General features: G+C 38.9%; 1 protein-coding gene across 1 annotated transcript in view; it reads right to left on the bottom strand.

Moving 5' to 3' along the window:
- Positions 1-15,452, bottom strand: part of LOC141358815 (ras/Rap GTPase-activating protein SynGAP) — a 42,708-nt gene extending 27,256 nt beyond the window's left edge. Inside the window, exons 1-2 of the mRNA XM_073860562.1 lie at positions 14,488-15,452; positions 14,118-14,305 (exon numbers count right to left, since the gene is read on the bottom strand). Coding sequence (XP_073716663.1) covers positions 14,118-14,199 — 82 coding nt within the window. The 5' untranslated portion in view covers positions 14,200-14,305; positions 14,488-15,452. The remainder of the gene's footprint in view (positions 1-14,117; positions 14,306-14,487) is intronic.
- Positions 15,453-21,580: the final 6,128 nt, after the last annotated feature.

Genomic DNA, 21,580 nt, shown 5'->3' with positions numbered 1-21,580 from the left:
ACATTCCTGTCAGTACTTTGCCCCTTAAAAACGCGCTTTTATTACCGTCAGAGAAGATTGTGAGACTATACCCCAAAAAGTTATGTTTAAATGCGGTTTTCATAACTCTTAAGCAACTGAAATAAGTTGTTGTGAAACTTAAACAGATCTCAGTTCAGAGAAACGACCGGTCCTGGCACAGACGCTGTTTTGCTGTGCACGCGTGCGTGCTTTGGTCTGATTGAGTTCAGCTGAAGGCGGGAGACGCTTGCTGTTTTTTGTTTCCCATGTAAAGAGCAGCTCGCATGGTGTCCGCTGCATCTTGCCATGCTATCTTTTAACTGGCTGTAGCTAGCGAAGTTAGAGAAGGTTGACTCGCAGCACTCAACACATGTGTTTTTTCCCACTTGGCAAGCCGACTGGACGTGACATGGGGGCGTGGCAGCATTGACGATTCCATTTTTTAATTCAAAGTTTAAGGTTGTGACTTAATTTCGATCGATTTCGATCCTTAGCGGTTTGCTATTTGAGCTTTACAATGCTTCAAAAATAGACACAGATTCAATGGCAACCTCAAGAGAGAGAGAGAGAGAGAGAGAGAGAGAGAGAGTACATTATGAATGATAGAGAAGGAGCAGAATTGGTTGTGTATTGGTGAGTGTGTTTGTCAGTTCAAATTCATTACATCTTGCCTTGAGATCTTTGCAAGCTCTACAATCTCCAGAGGATCACCACTGGTCTCCTCTGTTAGCCAATCACTGTGCCCCCACAGTTTTCTTTCTCTGTGTGTGCGCTGAACTCTATCACTGCACTAATGCACACACATGAATGAACCATAATAACCAGTAAACATCAAGCATAGCCTCTTACAAACACACATCAAATGCATCCAATTCAGTTCAAGATTTAAAGGGATACTTCATCGATTTAGCATTTAGCTTTGTATTTCTGAATGACCGTTGCTGAGTCCCAATTCGCCTACTTATACTACGACCTAAAAGTATGTACTGTTTTTGTGAGGAAAATGTACGTACTTTTGAGTGTGTAGCAAAAGAGTATGCACGTTCTGGGACATACTTGGATGACGTCATGCAACGTGAACGAATACGTAGTTGCCTAGTTACGCACACCACGACTGTTAACAATATTTAATTCATTCTTATAACTTATGTCCAATATAATTTTTTTTTTACTATTCCCATCTTTTTTTCTCATCGTTTTTTTTCACAATACATTTTACAATGTGTTCTACCAAGTTGAGGAGTGAAGCAGAGCGTCATCGTAGAACCAAACGCAGGTTGTTTGTGAGGCGGCTGGTTCTGACGTTCATGTGCAATGTGTGTAATAAAAGCTACTTATTTTAAAGTCAAAATATTTAAAGTTTATAGTATAACTATTGTTTAACCTATTTTTATTTAATCTTATACGCATGTATATAACTCAAAGATACCCAGATGAAAATGAACCATGCTTTTACTATAGTAAAAGTGTAGTAACCATGTTTCTTTTGTTGGACTAATAAAGTTAACATTTGTACAGCCACAGTATTACTACAAGCAAGAGGGTCAGTGTGGTTAAGCTCCTTCCTCCCGCACGCAATGGGTTGTGGGCAAAATTAGCCGTTAGAGTGTGCATTGATCTGCACTTCGAATTCTAACCGGAAATACCGGAATTTTTGCAATACTCATTTCAACATACTATGATTTGGGGCGTACTAATTCTCGTTTCGAATACTATTTAGGACGGATAGTATGCGAATTGGGACTCAGCACGTGTTTCCCTCCCTCATGTCCCCCTGAGAGGAGAGATATCTGTATTTTGGTTCTGGAAAAAATCCTCTGATGACACAAAATGACGGTTTTTGCGTCATCGGAGGACTTTTTGGCCAGAGGCAAAGACTACAGCCAGTAGTAGGAGCTATTTCTGCATGTTTTCAACCCGCCAATAGGGGTTGGACTGCCGAGTCCATTCGGAAAGTATGAATCAAAATGAAAGTCAGCCATCTTGAATCTTCGCTAAGGTTTTCTCTTTTCAGCAGTAAACATTTATAACAACAGGCAATAAACAGTGTCAGCTATCTTAGTTTTGAAGACGATATGGCAGAAGGGGATTTTGAAAATCTGGTGTGCAAATCTGATGCTTGTGGCTACACGTACGAGCCGCAATACAGCGAGAAACAAGAGGATGCCGGAGCAGCTGCTTTTGCCGAGGAGCGAGCCTGGCAGTCAGGAAGAATGGCCAGAGCCCGGGCAGACTCGAGCTGGAGCGTACTGATTAATTTATATAATACACAAATTGATGTTATATTGTGAACGCTTAGCATGGACATTTCAGCAACGTGAACTTGCCTTTGGTTTTGACTGACGTGCTGTTTCATAATACAGGTTATGAACTAGTCCAGTGCCTGTGGATAATCTGGTTTTGTGTGTGTTTTTAGTAATTGTTGGTTTGGTGTGTTTGAGTTCTCATTGTTACAATTACACCGCAAAAGTTCAGTGACATTTTTATTTGTGAATGGTAGAAAGAAAATATTGATACTGACATAATGATATACAAAAAAGGGAGAAACGAAGGCCAGAGTATAAAGTGAGTATTTTGTTTGTTTTTCACGTCTGTCAGCTAAGCTATGGTTGTTATGTTTACATCTATAAACCGTCAAAACCGGCAAATGATGGAAACGTACTACTTTTCCTTTCCTTGTTTTGACTCTACATCACGGTACAAAGCAACTTATCACAATTTCGATGGAAAAATAGGTAGTATTTAAAACAATCTATCACCTAACTCGTCATAGAGACTCACGCTAACCGGTGTCATTTCAGTTTTCGAGTCAACTTGCTAGTAGCTAGCCTAGTTGAATGTCCCCCCCTCCTGCCCTCTCGAACCGGTAGCAGCGAAGCAATGCATTCTAGGATTTGGTGTTTTTCAACTACATGAGCCACAAACACATTTTCTAGCTTTTCTCGGCCTAGAAGGCACCAATTTCTAAAAAAACTTCACATTTCTACTACATAGGTGACCCCGTTTAATAATATATTCATATTTAAATTCAGTGAAGCATTCCTTTAAGGTCGACTAATATAAAAGAACGGGGTGGACATTACACACGGTTGATAAATTTGTGGTTAATTTTCTCAACTGCCATTAAAATTGAGGAGCTAAGATGCAAAAGCCGCTAAACGTCAACTCAAAAAAATTAGATAATAATATTAACCCAATACTCTCGACATGACTGATATGTTCATCAAATACATTTGCTTTAAATTTACTTAAAGCGTAACTAAACCCCTGGTCAGAGCCTGACTCCACCCACTGGCAATATTTGAAAAATGCAAGAAAAGTGGGCAGATCCCAACGGAGATAGAGGGGACGAACTAAGCTCGTACCAAGTGTGTAGTGAGATTGTAACAAGGGCGTGGTGAGCTTGAACCTTCTTACGTCACGAGTCATTTTTTGGACCCAACATCCAATAGGAAAATTCAACTGCAGTAGCCACCGTTCAACCTAAAGAGGGCAGCACTCAGACGTTTTTACACCATATAGTATTGAAACACTTTATATTCAAATGTCAAAAAACTTACTGAAATCAATGAACAGCACTAATAAAGCATCATTCTTACAGATCAGTAACTAAAAAAAGTTGGATTAGGGTTAAGTTACTCTTTAAACACACCAATGTGGCAGTCATATAGATCACAGCACAGTTTATTTATTTTTACATTCTGACTTTTATCACTTGCAATGTTTTTAGTTGCATCTTTAGTGATTTTGCTACTGTTTACTATGTCTTGTCCAAAGAAGTAGATTTTTATAGATGTTGAGTTTTTTGCCAAAAAAGCTTGCATGCACCTAACCTAACTTTTTTGCAGTGAAAGACACTGAGTGTCAGATTTGTTACAAATGAAATGAAGTGACTTTTGTGAAAACAAGTGAGTAATAATCTAATTGCCATTAAAGTAAAATTACTCATCCTAAACATAAGAGCCTTATAAAATGCTCATATGTTAGATGCACTTAGAGGGTTTTGCATCAAAATTCCTCAAGTGTTCATCAGCACTGCACAGATGCATTTACATTAACATAATAATAATAATAATAATGATAATTACTGCATCTTTAAGCAATTGAAGTTAAAACACTGACTGTAATAATGTTTAATAATATTTAATAATCCTAAACATGCACCTGGAGTCATCAGCTACCGTGTAACAACGAGAGGTATTGTCCTCTATTAATGGCATGACCTCAAAAGTAGATTTAAGAATATAAAATCGAATGCACAATGAATGAACGTACAATGAATAGAAGTGCATTCATTACTATTTGTTTACCTAATATTTATTTATCTAATACCCAATACCGTTTGGCAGGCTAATTCCTACTTTTTTGCTCCAGCCATTTACATTGAATTTACAATAAAAGCTCCTATACCCAAATATATCCTCGATTATAGCCTTAATATGAGTTGCTATTGTTAGATTTACACAATAATTCTGACAAAAGATATGACTTCTAAACAGCTATGTGATAACTTTCCAATAAAAAATATTTATTCACCCATAAAGACCACCTGAGGTTTACTGAACGATGTAATATCATTTATACGGTTTATATTTGTTAACTTCTTTATAAAAGGCCCATGATTGCAGTTGTACTACCTTGACATTAGAACATCCTAATAAATTTCCATTTTCAACTACTACTGGTATTCCTGAATTTTTTATATATGAAAGGTTTCGAACATAAAATAATGCCAAAGTATTTTATTTTGAATTTGTAATAATTTTAACACCTATTTTAAGTTTATTTGGGTCATTTTTCATTTTAATGGACAGAAAGTAATGGACAGAGAAGACAGGAAACTTACAGGGTAGAGAGAAGGGAACTGAACTGGGGTGCGTTTCCCAAAAACATTGTTGCTAACTAAGTTAGCAACTTTGTTGGTTGCAATGCAATTTCCCATTGCCAACCAAGTACGTTCCTAACAGGTAAGCAACAATGCTTTTGGGAAACGCACCCCTAAACGGGACTTGAACTCGGGTCTGCGCTACTGCCAACTACACCAGTGGCTCCAACTTTAAACACCATTTTTAACAGGTGCCTTAAACTGTTAATTTGTAAGAACAGTTGCCATGCCTGCCACTTTACAAGTTTTATAGAATAAAGTGACACATGTCCTAAATGTCTCAAATAATTTTTATTACATAATGCTCCCAGATACAAAACTATTCATGTCATGTCATTGACCCATTAGCACTATACTGTATTATGCACACTTGACTTACTCATTTCAGAGTGCACTGACATGATCAATTTCTCATGACTTTCATTGCATCCCACCGCTTCTCTATCTTCATTTTTCTTTTCAGCTCTTTATCAGGTTCTTCAACTCGCTCTCTTGCTCACTTTGATTATCCAATTTTAAATTAAGGCTCTGTCCTTTCGCTGTGACCACAACATCTCAGATATACACCAGCTCTGATGGTGTGTGTGAGCGAGCACCGGGCTGTTTGCCTCTACTTTATCTTTCTTTCCAATGTGTGTAACAACCTTGACTCGTGCATTGATCAAGACGTCTTCTCTGACAGCTATGTGAATTCTAGGGGAGAAAAGTGTAGCTCTCCATCACCAGGTTATATCTGAAGATCAAGGCTGAAGGGATATTACTCTTCTATTGTCAGATTTGATTAATGTCTCAGGGAGACAACTTTTGCTTTGGTATAGTGAAAGTGACATCCTAAACAGTGACAAATGCGAAAGAAAGATACATGAATAAAACATACTGTCACAGATTTGGAGAAGTTTTAAAGATTTGGCTATATTTGGTGGCTTCAAACTTTAAGTACAAGATTAGTTCAGTTGCCAGGTTACGCAATGCAGCATATTTAAAACAGAATAGTATTGATGGTTGTTATGCTTACAGTATTTCTTGATCAGGATCAGGTTGTGAATTTGCCTTGCTACGGCCATAGACATTAAAAGAAACATACTGATGTTATGTGAAAACTATATTTGATTTAAAAAACTGTATAAAAAAAAACTGTAACAGACCTACTGTATTGTTTATAACGTTTTTGTTGTTGTTTTAGCCCGAAGAGCATCTACAGTTATATCCTGCCGATGGCCGTGTTAATAAATTGCTTTTTTATAACAGTCATTGCCCTTTACTATGATGAAGGTCTCCAATCCTCATTGTGTTAAGAGCTGACATACAGTATGGCTTTACTTTACAACCTGACAATTCAAGTAATAAATCTGATGCTGTTTCAGCGCTGCGCATGTACATGTTTGCAAGCACACAATTTAAACGGGCATCTGGAGCAGAAATTAATCACACGGTTACATGCACACGCTTTGTCTCAACAGTAATTCAACAGCAAGATTATGAATTATGGATCAATAACACTTTTGATATATGCACACTGATGTATGCAGATGCATACACTTATGCCCTTGAACGACAAGGCTCATTCACAACAACTGGAGTATTAATCGTTTGCTATTTAATTTGCTATTTCTCAATTGTCAAGCATTTTGATTAATGATTGATGGCTACAGATATTTGCTGTGTCCTCTACTAAATGACATAAGTCATTATTCAGATTATGTGGCATTTAAAGTACACTAGTAATCTCTAATACTTAGTCCAGTGTACAGTACCTTATTGCAACAAGCATATGTGTTGATGCATACAAGCACCAAGAAATGTTCATGTTGTGGGAGACAATTCAATGAATTCACTGCTCTTGCATGTATTTCAACAAGTGCCTTAGCTTTCTGAATACCACACCTTAATTTAATAAAATGTAAAATGATCCCTGATTCTGGCTCAGTTTAATATTGTCCACAAGATGAACCAACTGGCAGCTTTGTTTTAGCTGAACGCTTTGGATGCTATGATACTTCTGCTTTGTTTATCCGTCATTGAACGATGCGCCTGTTGGTTGTTGTAATATTTGTCCCGCCCCTCCTCCACTGTGATTGGACGGCTGAGTGAGAAGTGACATTAACGAGCTGAGCGTTTCACCAAAAGTAGAATTTTTTTTAACTCTCGGTGCTCAGCCCAAAAAAAAAACGCCAAGCGCCGGCTTTCAGAGCAGAAAAAACGCAAAGCTTTCATTGGAAACAATTGAAAACATACGCCGGTGTCATGACCAATTCGGTCCCCCCTGGCAATTCTGCCCCCTTAGGACCCCCGCGTGATTCCATTGGCTGAAAAAACTCCTCATGCCCAGAGCCGTTTATTGGGCGCTACGAATGTCTATCAAATGCGTCTGTACATAGCTCGTAGCAAATCATTTCAATTATACCAGATGACGTATGTAAAGCGACATCAATTCAAATGTAAACAACTTTTATCGGTTCGTGTGCACACAGCTGAAGGCTATGCAACTAAACCGGTAGCTGTATATTGTTTTTAAAAGCAACATATTTTAGTGGCACTGTGACAACCACAGTACAGGCATAATGACAATATGATATTAAAAAATACCAATTACCATTTATAAGTTAAATGTACTTCGTCGACGATGGTGCCTAGCAGGTTGGTCCTAAATATCATGTCTTGCCATATCCAAATATCCTTCTTGGATATGAAATTGTTTAATGCCAAAAGTTGCAAAACTACTTAGAACACTATCTACGGCTGCATTGAAAAGTAACTTTGCGTTTGCTGTGTTGGATAAACAAAACTGCTTCGGTGTGTCGCATAGACGTTAGAGCTGCACGATTCTGTATAGAATGAGAATCACGATTCTTTTGCCTAAAATTAAAGCTCCACTGTGTACTTTTTTGAGTTAATTCTTAGCAAAAACCCATGTTTTCTTTCAAAAGTATGTGCTCATTCATGTGTAATTACTTCCACCCCACTAATCAAAGTATTCTCGTAAGTGTAGAATCTGCTATTTAAAATACATACGGTCGAGTCGCTTCCATTTTGTGCCTCCATCTTTGAAATACATTCGCCGACGAGGGACATTCCTGAAATTCAAGCCTCGCCTTTCGTGCTTTCAGTCACTCACGCTAGCCGCTAGCTGAAGCCTCCGGAGGTTGCATGTGTAGGCGGTAAACGTCATCGAGACAGTCTTATTTCAGAATATTAACAATTATAAATGTAACCCCTTTAAATTGAACACTACTTTCATGTGTAATTTAATTGTGAAACATTTTTTATTTGTACATTTTCAAAGAGACTCATGTAATTGGTGCAGTACCATTCCCGCCCACTAGAGGGCAGTTGACTTAAGTGTATTGAGTGAACTGGCTGCGTTCAGTTCAGATGAAGAAGCCAGCTGGACATGCATCCATGAGGTCGGAGTGATGTTCCAGAAAAAAAAATCATTTAATCTTGATATTTTTTATGTTAAAATGTGTTAATTCTCTACTTAAGTATGTTATAAATCATTCAGGTTGGAAATGCATCCCAGATCTGATGAAAGATTTGATTTTTTCGGTTGATTTACCATCTTTCTTTATGAGAACTCTGGTGAGTTTGTTGTTTATTAACTATTTTAGTTAATCTAATATCAATCCTTCTCTATATGTGTTTTAAAACCCAATCAGAGTTACCTATGAAGTTTGAGGAGCATTTTTTATGTATATTAAGAGAGTTAAATTTGTGAACGAATCTAATAAGTCTGTGTTGGTTAAATGATTTCATCATTTATGAGTATATACACGGAAATGAGAGAAAGAAAGTTGTTATATAACAATATTGTCACATATTTGTATACTTTTAGCTGTTTTAAGTGTTCACATTGTCATACATTGCGTTTATATTTGTACTGGTGAGCATTTCATGTTGCTTAAGGTAAATATATGTTTAAATGTTAAAATGAAGAGATCTGCTTAATGTTATCTGCATTATTTTGTGCAGATTGGGTTTTATGAGTGGAATTTGATTCTGCATCGTGACCTACTTTTGATTGGCGAGCCAGAGCCCTTTTTGATCTACACACGTGGAGTGAACCCACGCCCCCTTGTGGATTTACGGGATATAACAGCTAAGCTGTGATCTCACACACTTTGTACACACTACCCGGGTAGAAAATTTACAAAAAGGCCTTTACACACATTCACCTTGAGAACTATATTTACACACATGGATACTTGAGAACTGTTTCAACACACATGGATATCTGAGGACCGTATATATACACAGGATACAAGAGACTTTGGGACATTTAATTTTATTTTTATTTCCTCTTTATTCTAATTTGAGCTCAATATCAAGCACTCTCTCCCACTCTTAATTGTGGTATTAAGAGTATCTGTTAAATTGTGGGAATAGTTATCTCTAAAGTTTTTTCAGAATTTTCAATTAAAATGCCGGCTGTTAAATTTCATTTATAACTTGGCTCAGTGTCATTCTATCCTCCTTGAGTCGAACCTAATTCACCTGTGAACTCTTGAGTACAAATTCAGTTATTCTTCTTTGTACAGTGTTACAGTGTTACATAAAGCTGACAATTATTCTAAGTTAATTGTAAATTGATGTAATATGCTTATGACTTGCGAATGTAAGGCTCAGTTAATTTAAATAAACCAGGCTTGATGACGTATGCAGCCCGGATATGCGACCTGCGTAGACGGAATCCTTCGGATTTTACAACAGCCGCACACCGTGATGATCCCGCGATCTAATGCTTTGATTTGAGGCAGTTTTGAAAGCCTGTTGAAGAACTATTCTCGAGGACATTAGAACACGTCGCCAAGGAAGCTAAACAGGGATTTAAAACGACAACGCGACAGGAAAAACATCAAGACCAAAGTCAATATTGGAGTAAGTTAATGTTAGTTTACCAAGATCATGAGGCTCAAGGGACACCGAAGTTGCATACTTTCTATCTTCTCCACAGGTATTCGTTTACATCTATATACAGTCTATGTTGTAAACTTAAAGTTTTATAGTTCTTTGGCTAACTATAGCATGGTTATGCATAACACTTGTTAGTGTAACCACGCATGTGGTTTAATGTGTTCGAACAGCCACACGCCGTGTCTCCGCCCATTTATATAATCTGAGGTACTGAGATAAATGTTTTTCATCTTTTCTGACCTCTAACAGAAAGACACGGTGTACAGCGCTATTTTTAGCCTTTCATTGATAAAAGCGTCTGATCTGCGCGTCTTTCGTTTCATTTTACAAGCGTGTGAAAGTTGAGCGATCTTACTTCACCAATATCAGAGAAAGCTCTTACATATACACGGACATGTAACGTTTACTTAAAACATAAGCATTGGACTTTGACATAATATTAGTTTGCGTCCATTTAAACCCGTCATTACTCCCGCTCATGATTAAATGACAGGAGAGGGATTCGTCCATAGACCATCTCCTCAGTAATCTGGAGAGAAGCGGTCGAAAATGGACAAAAAGAGACGGATTTAAACACCAAGTGTAAACGTACTGTGTCTCTCTCGTCCACTTGTGATCTGATCGAAGAAAACACATCTTAATACCAAGTTTAACAGCCCCTGTGATATTTTTCCTCGCATCGATAAAAAAAGGAGTGTCTAAGCTACGTTTATGGTTGCTTTTTGTATGTGATTTTAAGCGGACATATCATGACAATCAGACTTTTTCCATGTTAAACATAAATCTGTGTGCTTTGATGGATCACAGGCAAAGGACATTGCAAATTGTTCATTTTTTTCATTGCTTTTGCTTTGTAGCTACTGGAAGCCATGTTAACCTTACGAGTTAAAAGGCGTTCCGAATGGGGGGGGCTAGAAAGTAATATTCAGTTGGTTGTCATATAGACTTTCACCGCTAGATGGGAGTAGATCCTACACAGTGGAGCATTAAGATCACGATTCTCTCACGATTCTCAAGAACTTTGTTAATTAGGGGCTTTTTACACCTGGTCACTTCATGCGTTTTCTCTGATCGGATAGCTATCTGATCGTAAAAAGACCAGGTGTAAACGCCCTCTGAAACGATTTCGAGACAGATTTAAATCCGATCACTCAAACCACTTCAGAAGGTGGTCTGGGACGCATTTCAGAGAAGTGTAAATGCATCTGGTTGATGAAACCACATACGTCGCGCTTTACTCCTCCCAAACGTAAACACGTCACGCGCAAGTAAGCTGGAAGAGCGCCAAACAAACAAAGATGACACGCCTATTGCTTTATGGAGTGATGACAGCGGGTAAAAAAGCTTCATAGAAGCTTTACAAGAGTCTAATGACAAACTCAAATGATATTAAACAAAGAAATAAACGTTAAGAGAGAGTTTTGTGAATGCTTTTCCCGTCATGGACCTGTACATGAAATCACCGCGCTGTCACTCTCCTGCTGCGCTGTACTGCGCGCGTCCCCTGCCTAACATACAGTACAACATACAAGTGCCGCCTATTGTTGCATAAACGTCATCTTAAGTTTTTTAAGGCGGAGTAATAAATAGTGTATTTGCATTTTGGGCGGAGGTAAAAGATCGGATTCATATCTGTTTTGCCAAGATGCATTTATGTGGCCAAATGTAAATGGAACAGTTTTAACAAATCAGATAGCTATCCGATCAGAGAAAACACATGAAGTAACCAGGTGTAAAAAGGCCCTTTGATGTACAACCCCTGAACATTAGTTTAACATTAGTTTTTACAGGTGCAAAGAATTATGCTTCTGAAAGTTTCAGATAAGTGTAGATAATCTTTAAATTCAGTTAATGTTCATTGTAGAATTATTATGTATTCATTTTATTTAAAGAAAAGAGTCTTCCAGAGTCTTGCTGCCCCCTCCCCGTTCTGTGATTGGTTCGCTAATTCAGGGGCAAAAAAGGTCCATAGTTTTCAGGCTAGACTTGCAGCGTGAATAAATTTGCAACAAAGGCAGCATGGGGAAACCCAGGCTAGGTTCCTGGGTAAACATTGGGTAAATATTGGACAGAATACGTGTTGGGATAAAAATTATGCTGGGTCAAAAATGACCCAATGTTGGGTTGTTGTTATGCAACCATGGGGTATAATAACCCAGCAGTTGAGTTAAAATAACCCAGCATTGGGTCATTTTTTAACCCAGCACGTTTTCTGTCCAATATTACCCATTATGGGTCAAAAATAACCCAGCCATTTTTAGAGTGTACATGCTTATCAAATCACCTCCTATCTATCTAAAATCCATTAAGGAAGGCATTTATGCTTGGAGTTGGCGCTTTCATGATCAGCCAGCTATATGACTAGTAAAAACAAAAAAAGTGACCAAGTGATAAATACCCCCTAAACATCAAAAGAAAAGAGGTTTTCAGATTTGGAAATATAGCCCCATTCTTTAATATTTGGTGGCAGTGACATTTAACCAGAAGTGGAATTCATTGGCATGTTCACCTGAGCAAAGAACAGAATACTGGGATATTTATGATGGCCCATGGCCCATTTAGTTTAAAGAGAAGGGAAGGCTGCTCTGGGGAAGCACCTAAAGGGGCCGAGGGGAATAAGAGCTCCATTCACACCCACTGACATTTTCCAGAGGACAAATCAATTAGCAGGGTATTAAAGATAGGCCGTGTGTGACTGAGTCCCCAGGCACTAAACTGTAACTGAGAAATCACAGCAAAATGCATGCGCAGGCACACACGCGCACATCACTATTCAACCAGACGCATTAAAGATCTCAGACAAATAAAACACATCCTGACCCACGCCTATACGTACATTCATTCATGTGCTACTGTTTAGAAAATTAAAGGGGATCTATAATTGAAGACTAAGAATTTTTTTGAAGCCTGAAGAGCAGTGATATATCAAACACAGAATAACAACGAAAAGAGGAAGAAAAATAAGGATGGAATTCAACTGAAACAAAGCTGCCACTTTCATAAAAACATGATTGCTTTCTCAGACTCTCAGAATTAGTTTTGTGAAATCAAATTGGTATATCTTGGAAGGTAAACCTAAAAAAATAAAGCTATTAAGTGGCCAAGACTTATTTTGTTCCTGAAAGTCACATATTCCCACACTAAAAGCAAAATTGCTTGGTTGATCATGTGATTCCTTTTGATCATCCTTTTGAAATTACAGTCTCTTGAATGGCTCACCATTACAGGATGCACTATAAAATATATATTGTAAAATACAATCTCTTTACCAAGTTCACTGCCATCAGATATTTTAAACATCAACAAAAATGCTAACAAGCAAATGCAAATCTGAACACTCAAATACTGTATTTTAAAGGGCATCTTTATGAATCTTTCACATTTTAAATGATGAGAATGTACAGTACACAGAAACCCATAATGAAAAGCCCTTAGGCTATATTTTATAGCACAACATGAGTAAATCATGTGCACGTATTACTAAATGATCATGTGACATGTTCTGTATAGCAGCGTATGTGAGAGTCACAGCAGATGACTGTGTTAGTGAGTCTGGCTGTAAATGCCACTAATACTGTATGAAAGAGGAAGAGCTCTGTCTGTGGCAGGGAATGACTTCTATTTGAAGACACTCAACAACTTTATCACTCTTTGTGCTATAGCATTGACACAAAACACATATCAAACAATACCTCAGTTACAATATCAGTATGCAATGACAACTAATTCTGAAATAACAAGCATTTGTTATTTATATTAATGTGCACAGGATTAAATAGACAAATTGGTATTTAAGGTCTTATTCGTACTGTATGCATTACTGAACAGAAGTGGAAAAATAAGCCCAGACTTGCTAAGCAGCTGTTTTCTGTGGCTTATATCACAAAATCCTTCAGTAAATTCTTTTTTGTGTGTTTTTAGTTCATGTTGGTAGCACATTAGCTCAAAAAGTCTATCAACAGGTGCCATTAAAAGACATGCCTCAATTAACAAGTCTGTTCTAAAATCGCTTTAAAATTTGTTGCTATGGCATTGTGAATTTCATTCATTCAACCGATCCTTATCTTTCCAATATAGAACAGACAACAGTATAGGCTAATGCCTATAAATCTTTTTACCTGCCTTCTCATCATGCATATAAGTTGACTAGCTGGCACTTTATTCATGAAACCAAAGCATTATTCTATAACAAAGGCAAAGCAGTAAGAAAAGTACATAAAAATGACGACCAAATGTTTTTGTTTAAGTATCGTTTTCCTCATCCTGATATCATTCTGTAAGTAAGCGCAGCCTTTCTACCTCTTTTACGGGACAGTCCTACCTGAGACTTGAATCCATCCATGGTGTTGGTTTTGAGATGAACAGTATAAAGGGTTCTCCATTGTGTTTCTTCTTTTCTGCATGATTGTAGTAAGTAACCTGAAGCCTGAATATGCAATATGCGTCAGGATAATGTACTGTATTGAGAGAATCGCGCATCCATCTGTCCTCCGCTCTCCGCGCGCTCAGCTGCAGTACATTTGGAGAGAGAGAGCGAGAGAGAGAGAGAGCGTGAGACAGAGACAGCGTGAGAGGATAAGGATATATTAGAGATTGTATTGTTATTTTGATTATTTTTAATAATTTCCAGTGTAGATTAAGTGCTGTTAAAAAATGAATGCTCTCAATGTAAAGTTTTATTGCAAACTAACCGGTTATCTCGTTACATTTTGTGGTTCATCCTGCTGCGTGAACACGACCGACCACTCAAATCCATCATCACATTTTTCGAACATGTCGCCGTTTAAGTCAAATTTTTTAAAAAGACGACGTGAGCTCTTTGAAAATATCATATGTTTCAGAGTTTGACTATAGCAACGTCCTCCATCAGGGGCAGCAACAATCGACAGGCATGACATGAGATCAAGTCAAGTGGCGCGAGTGCGATTCAAAATCAAACGAACAGTCTACCCTCAAATCGCTCTCGCGGTATTTTGACGTCATAAGCCTGTCGGTTTGTGCAGCACCTCATTAAACACAACTGGATAAAGTTAGTGTTTTTTAATAACATTTTAGTAATTTTTTTAAGAATTTATTTCAAATTTTTACAGTAAATAAAAACCCAGGCTATAGATTGTGGTATCTACAAAAACATCACGTTTTACAAATGTGTAGTACAGTCTGTAATAATCAGTAAATGTAAACCCAACATAATTTCATCAGTGTTATAGAAGACAGGGGCAGAACGTCTTGTCCCTCACTGTAACTTTCCTTTTTTCATGCTATATTTATGATCATCTGTTTATGCACACATTTTGCAGTAATTAGCTTTATGGTATGAGTAGGCTACCATATAAGAAGTAAGAGATTTGATTTTTATTTTCTCAGCCTTAATAATCCATCAGCACCATTTCGAACTTTTATCCCAATATGCATTGGCAGTACAGGACATGAAGGATGCCTTCTAAAATGAGACAGCTCATGGCTTTGTCCAGAATAAGCCCCCTATTGCACTATTTTAGGGAACATCCACTTTTACTAATGTCTAAAATAATAGTGCACATTATTGGCCCTGTCCCAAATGGCACACTTCAGGACTTTCGGTCTCATGGCCTTACATTGCGTGTGCTCGCTATAGTCTGCGAGTCCGTAGGGTGTCCCATCTGTCGCCCTTAAGCTCCGAAGTGTGCCCATCAGCACCCCCACTGCACCCCTGATGCGGTCCTCAACGAAGCCTGCACTGCTACAGGCTTCACCCATTTTACCAACCCAGAATTCCTTGCAAAACAGCAATCAGACGAATCAGACCAATCAGATGATGGATGAAAGGAGTTTACACTGATGGGCAACTTGTCTTCCGGCATGACGCTCAAATCGGTCCCAAGATACAACTCTGGTGTGCCCTTGTGGACTCGCGTTAAGGGTCCCTAAAGTCTGCACTACTCGTTATGATTTAGTCTTCATTAAGGAGACAGCTTCACAGAAGACCGCAACAAGGGTGCAATGGGGCACTGTTGAGCACACTTTGAAGCATAAAATAACACATGGGACACCCTACGGACTCTTAGACTAAGCGAGCAGGGGCGGATCTACCGGGGTGGCAGTTGCCACCCTAAATAAAAGCATTGCCACCCCATATGCCACCCCAGCCTGGTATCCGAATATATATAATATATACCCGAGTAGGCTCTTTTAACCAGAAAGGCAATGTAGTTTTTCTCTGCGTGTGTTTAGGGGTGGGAGACACATATCTGACGATGATTGGTGTGTGTGTCTTAGAGGGGGTGCATGGGACAACCACATAGCTGATTGTGATTGGCTTAATTTCCATCGTTAGCCAACCAGAGGCAGCAGAGTTCATATACAAGCATGAACAGTCAGTCAGAGCAGAAAGTCTTTTACAGTGTAAAAAAAGTCCGTGCAGTCTTGTCAACTTGGTCGCTATATTAAGAAACTTTTTAGACCCCTTTAGCGACTTTATTTAAAACGACTAGGACAAATCTAGCGATCTTTTCTGGCGTGGTTGGAAACTTTTGGAAACTGCCGTGAAAGCATGCATCACCCCATCCAAGGCACTCACATGCAGCCCGGTTCTCGCGCTGCAGTCCATCCGTGATCCGAGTCGCACAAACCCGCGACAACAGAGCGATGGAAAATACAACGAGCTCAAAACAAAGGTAGCGGACGCAAGAACAAAGTATAAAAAGCACAAACGTTACTTTTCCATCGTTGAGGTGAAGAATGTGTATGTAACGTGCAACTTATGCCCATGAAGAGAGAGTCTCTTCACGTCTGGGGCAAGTAATTCTGATCTAATAAAGCACCTCACACCATCACATGCTGGCAAAACATTAGTGGTTTCTCTTTAGTGTCTTTAAGTGATTAAGTTGAGCATCACATCAGCAAATCAGAGTACTGAATACGGTCATATTTTACAGATAAATGTTGCATCAGGATAAAAATATAAAAGTTAAACTGTTGATTGTTTAATATTAATATATAAAAACAACTGAACTGCACGTTTGTGTAAGCAGTAAATATCTTTTAAGCAGTTCTTTCTAGTTAGCCCGTCATGTCTTGTTAGCTAGTGCAGCAATCAAAATATTCCATACGTGCATATATGAAATCACTCGTTATGATTTAGTCTTCATTAAGGAGACAAAACTATTCAGTGTTGTGTATGTTTAGAAAGCTTGAAAGACAAAACTTAATGATACTATGAAAAGAAGGCTGATATCCATTTTTTAACCAAAAATAATAGAAAAATCAAATACTATGGGAGTGGAAGGTACAAATAAAACACAAAAATATGTTGTGGGGAAAGGAGTAGATGAAGTCATGAAAGAATGAAACATATGGATGGCAAATAGCTAAAAGAAGTGAAAAGACAGAAATCCATCATGAAGTGAGTGAAAGGATTAAAGAAGAGGGTTATGAGAGAAAGAGATTTGTGCCTTTTAAATATGTTTTACATTAATATAAACTAGGCAAACCTATTTTATTCATATAACAGTCTTTATACCATTATGTTCAACCTTGCTCATCATGGTTACAGTCAGTGTTTTTAGATATTGGTAAGATGTGTGTGTTAGGTTTATTCAAATTACCGTAACAATAATTAAGACACGTCAGACCAAGAATTCAGGTTTAAATCACTCGCGAGGGAAAGAACCAGAGAGATTTCTCATCAAGAAATACACAAGCTGTCTCTCTCCGATTCTTTGTCTGCAAGTTCTTTTTAGAAGTAATGACTCGTGAAAATACTTTATAATCATCATCCATTGCAAAGTTTCCCATAAAAAACATGTCTGAAAACATAGAATGAATAATTTTTTCATTAATTTCATAACACAGGGTAGCACACAGCTCAGATACATGCAAATCAGGAACAACACACACTTTCAAAAGGCGTTTACCCGACAACCCTCCAAACAACCATTTGGAGACACCATCAGCTGTATCATAGTCTTTTTCAACAGCTTCACGAAGCATGGTGAGGTTGTTAATGGCCCGTTTGTCCATCATACGTAGGCTGTTAATTCTTCTTTGATATCTTTCAATGCTGCTGTGGTACTATTAAGAAATACCTCAAATCGACAGTCAATGGTTTCCATTCTCAGCATAAGTTTTCCAGTTCCTAGCCAAGGAAAAAGCGCAAGTCCAACTTTCTGACCGTTGGACCATAGCTTGTGGTCGTTGGGTACATCCATTCCCCACAGGGAGTCCTGTTTCTTGTAGAGATCTCGTTTGGTGCGATGTTGAGCGTCCTTCGCGGTGATGATGAAAGAGTGATCTGTTGGTAGGGCGGGGCACACCGGCCCTTCCACCCAGTAGAAAGATGATAATAAATGTCTAAGCCACACAACCACACAAAGTTCATCTGTGGGGTGGTTCCCATGGCATTGGGTACGTTGAAATAATTTGTACACACAACTCCTCTGTTAGCTTCGATTGTCTAAAATGTCCTGTTTGATTTTTAGTACAAGGCATGAATATGCGCTTACAGTTCTGTTTGGGCACTTTTCCAAGATAAATCTCATCTCCCAAAGTCACAGTGTTCTCATAACAAATAAATTGTGCACTTGGAGGAACGTAGACTGGAACGTACATTTTATCACTAACATTAAACGGTAGGCTCATAAAGTTCTTAAAAGTCAGTTTCTTAATATCCACAGGAGGTGGCAGGCGGTTTTGCAAAGTCATGTTAAGAAACTGCAGTGAATAAGCTGATACCAGACATTCAGGAAACCGGCCAGAAACATCTATCACGGGTTCAGGAACTACATGCAGATTCATTCCTGACTTGGGCTTTTTTGAACAGACATAACAGTTTGTGTGATTTCTGTGTTGATCTCGTAGGTGTTCTGATACTTTCCTTCTTTCATCTGCTGCCACTTGCCTCTCTCCTTCCTCTTAAGCTCATCCTGCTTCTCTTGCTTCATCCAGCCAGGCGGGGTCTCACACACCAGCATGGTTGCTAGAATCACACACAATGATTATTTTCAGAAAATCAGCCATTTCTTCTGTTCTGTGTAGACAGGACAGTGCTAACTAATTTTACCTACAATATCTTCTAGGTTAAACTTCCCTTGCTCCCGTGAAAAATAAACAGGGGTCACAAAAACAGTCTTCCGGGTCCACTCACTTACCCACACTTCTCTTACCTAGATTAACTAAACAACAACTTCACTGTCCTGAACAGAACAAACCAACTGTTTCTTGATGTGGCTGAGATGTATCCACGAAGGTCTTTCTGCAATCTTTACTGCTGTTGGTGTGGTTATAAGAACTTGATAAGATCCTTCCCACTTCGAGCTGTACCAGTTTTTCGTTTGATTACTTTGATTAAGATGTAGTCACCTTGCTGGACAGCTGCTTCCTGTATCACAGAGAGAGGAGAAAATCTGGCAGTATGTTTGCTTGTAACACTTCTCATTTAGAAAAAATTGCTTTTAAATAATCACTAAAGTTTTATTCTTCTTCATTCTTCTGCAAAGGGGAGGTTAGCAGGGACATTCCAAAACTTATCTCTAATGGAGTACGTCATTTCACAGTTAGAGTTATTCTGATATATAACTTCACTAAAACAATACAGTTTCATCCATACATTTATTTTATTTATTTATTTTTTCCCTATTCTTTTACCGTGACATTTATTTATTTCACCAGTCCTGCAATTTGTGGATGATATGCACAATGATTCTTTAAAATGATATCTAGGTTGTTGCTCTTTATTACCTCATTCACAAAATGGGCACCATTGTTACTATATATTTTCTCAGGAATGCAATCAGTATTCCATACAAAAATTCTGAAAAGGGTATTCTGGTTCCGGGAATTTACCTCTGAGTACTCTAACATTTCCTTGTGCATTATGCTTTATGCATATGGTACATGCTTTACAAAAATTTTTTTTAGTAGTAATTAAATCCATAGATTATAAAATGTTCATCTTTTACTTTATACTCCCTCCTGTTGAGACATTGGCAAAGCCCATGGCTCAAACAATTAATTATCAGTTATTGACTTTCCCGTAGAGGTCTTCTTACCTCTCAGTTCCCATTGTTTTTCAAATCAAAAACAACAAATACACAACCAAACAAAAACAACAACAACAAAAATTTAAACAAAAAAATTTAAAAATGCTTACTCACAACTGGTTGGACAGTTAATGATTTTCCTTTTTCCCAAAAGACATGCTCTTTTTCAAAGCTATTATTTCTCTGCAGCTTGTGCTGAATGTGTATTTAGCAACTGTCTGGCTTTTATAATTCGGTCTGAGCTAACCACAGCATATCCTGTGATAGTTTTGCCTGCTCTATCTTTATAACACGAACCATCTACAAACCACACTTCTCCTTCTTCTAATGGTTGGTCTTTTAGATCTGGTCTGGCCAAAACCAATTGATCTGTTAGTTCAATACAACAACGAGGTTCTCCTACAATTGCTGGGTTTAGTGTATTACACCTCTGAATGGGAATGTGTGGTTGTGAGATTAGCACGGTGATACAAGACATATGTCGAGCAGGTGATAAGAACGTCTCGGTTACGTATGTAACCCTCGTTCCCTGAAGGAAGGGAACGGAGACGTCACGTCGTGACCGACGAATTGGGAACCGCTTCGCGGGTGACCTATCTACTTCGAGAACTATCAAAAACGCCAATGAACTTGGCATGCAGGTATTTGCATAATGCCGGCGCCGCCCCGCCAGGTGCGTATATAAGGCACAGGTGCATAATACCAAATCAGCTATATTATTGCTGAGAAGCCGAGCAACAGTGCCCGGCCTGAACAGCAATGGAACAGCAAACTGTGGCGACGGGACGTGACGTCTCCGTTCCCTTCCTTCAGGGAACGAGGGTTACATACGTAACCGAGACGTTCCCTTTCAGTCGGTCACTACGACGTCACGTCGTGACCGACGAATTGGGAATCCCTACCAAAACGCCACTGCAGCTGAACCCTTCCAGTGCCTGCAAAAGCCCTCCGCCCTCCACATAAGGGGCGGAACCTAAGGCGAAATGCAGAAGGCCGGTCACTACCTGTTCCTTAACCCACGATAGTGAAGCAGCGACCTGGGAGAAGCGTCTAAACTGAGCGGAGCTAGAACACTGCGGAAGCCATCCCCTAAGAAGGTTAAATGGATGACATAAAATATATGAAACAACCGACAGGTTGCTCAAATAAAGTCTCTGAACAATACATGGTATGTTGAGAGATGCAGAGCAGGCTCTGCTAAGGAAAAACGTGGAGGATTAGAACCCCACGGACTATACACACAAATGAACCCCACGTAGGGGACAAATGTGGATGCCTAGCCTACACAGGTTTACAGAGAATACATCAGTGATAGGTTGACAGCGGATGCTCCGCAACACCAGCTATCAGGGCGGTGGAGGAGAGGCAAAAACAGTTTTTTAGACGTTTTTGCCCCGATGGCCTTCCATAATGGTGCAAATGTGCAGCACCAAAATAGAGGCTCCAAGCCGACACACGAGCCGACCCTCGGCATTCTTAACTAGTTAGTAGAAAGAACCCGAGTGGAAACCGGTTCGACACGAACACTATAGAATCTTGTGAACGTATTAGGTGTCGCCCAGCCTGCAGCTCTACAAATATCTGTTAGCGAGGAACCGCGAGCCAGTGCCCAAGATGATGCCACACTGCGAGTAGAGTGGGCACGTAAATTAAATGGACAAGGCACATTCTGCTTTTGATATGCAAGGGCTATAGTATCCACAATCCAATGGGACATCCTCTGCTTGGTGACAGCTTTTCCTTTCTGCTGACCACCGTAACAAAC

This window comes from Misgurnus anguillicaudatus, chromosome 22 (genome assembly GCF_027580225.2).
Source record: "Misgurnus anguillicaudatus chromosome 22, ASM2758022v2, whole genome shotgun sequence".
In the NCBI taxonomy this organism is placed as follows: domain Eukaryota; kingdom Metazoa; phylum Chordata; class Actinopteri; order Cypriniformes; family Cobitidae; genus Misgurnus; species Misgurnus anguillicaudatus.
This window is presented reverse-complemented; position numbering and strand designations above follow the sequence as displayed.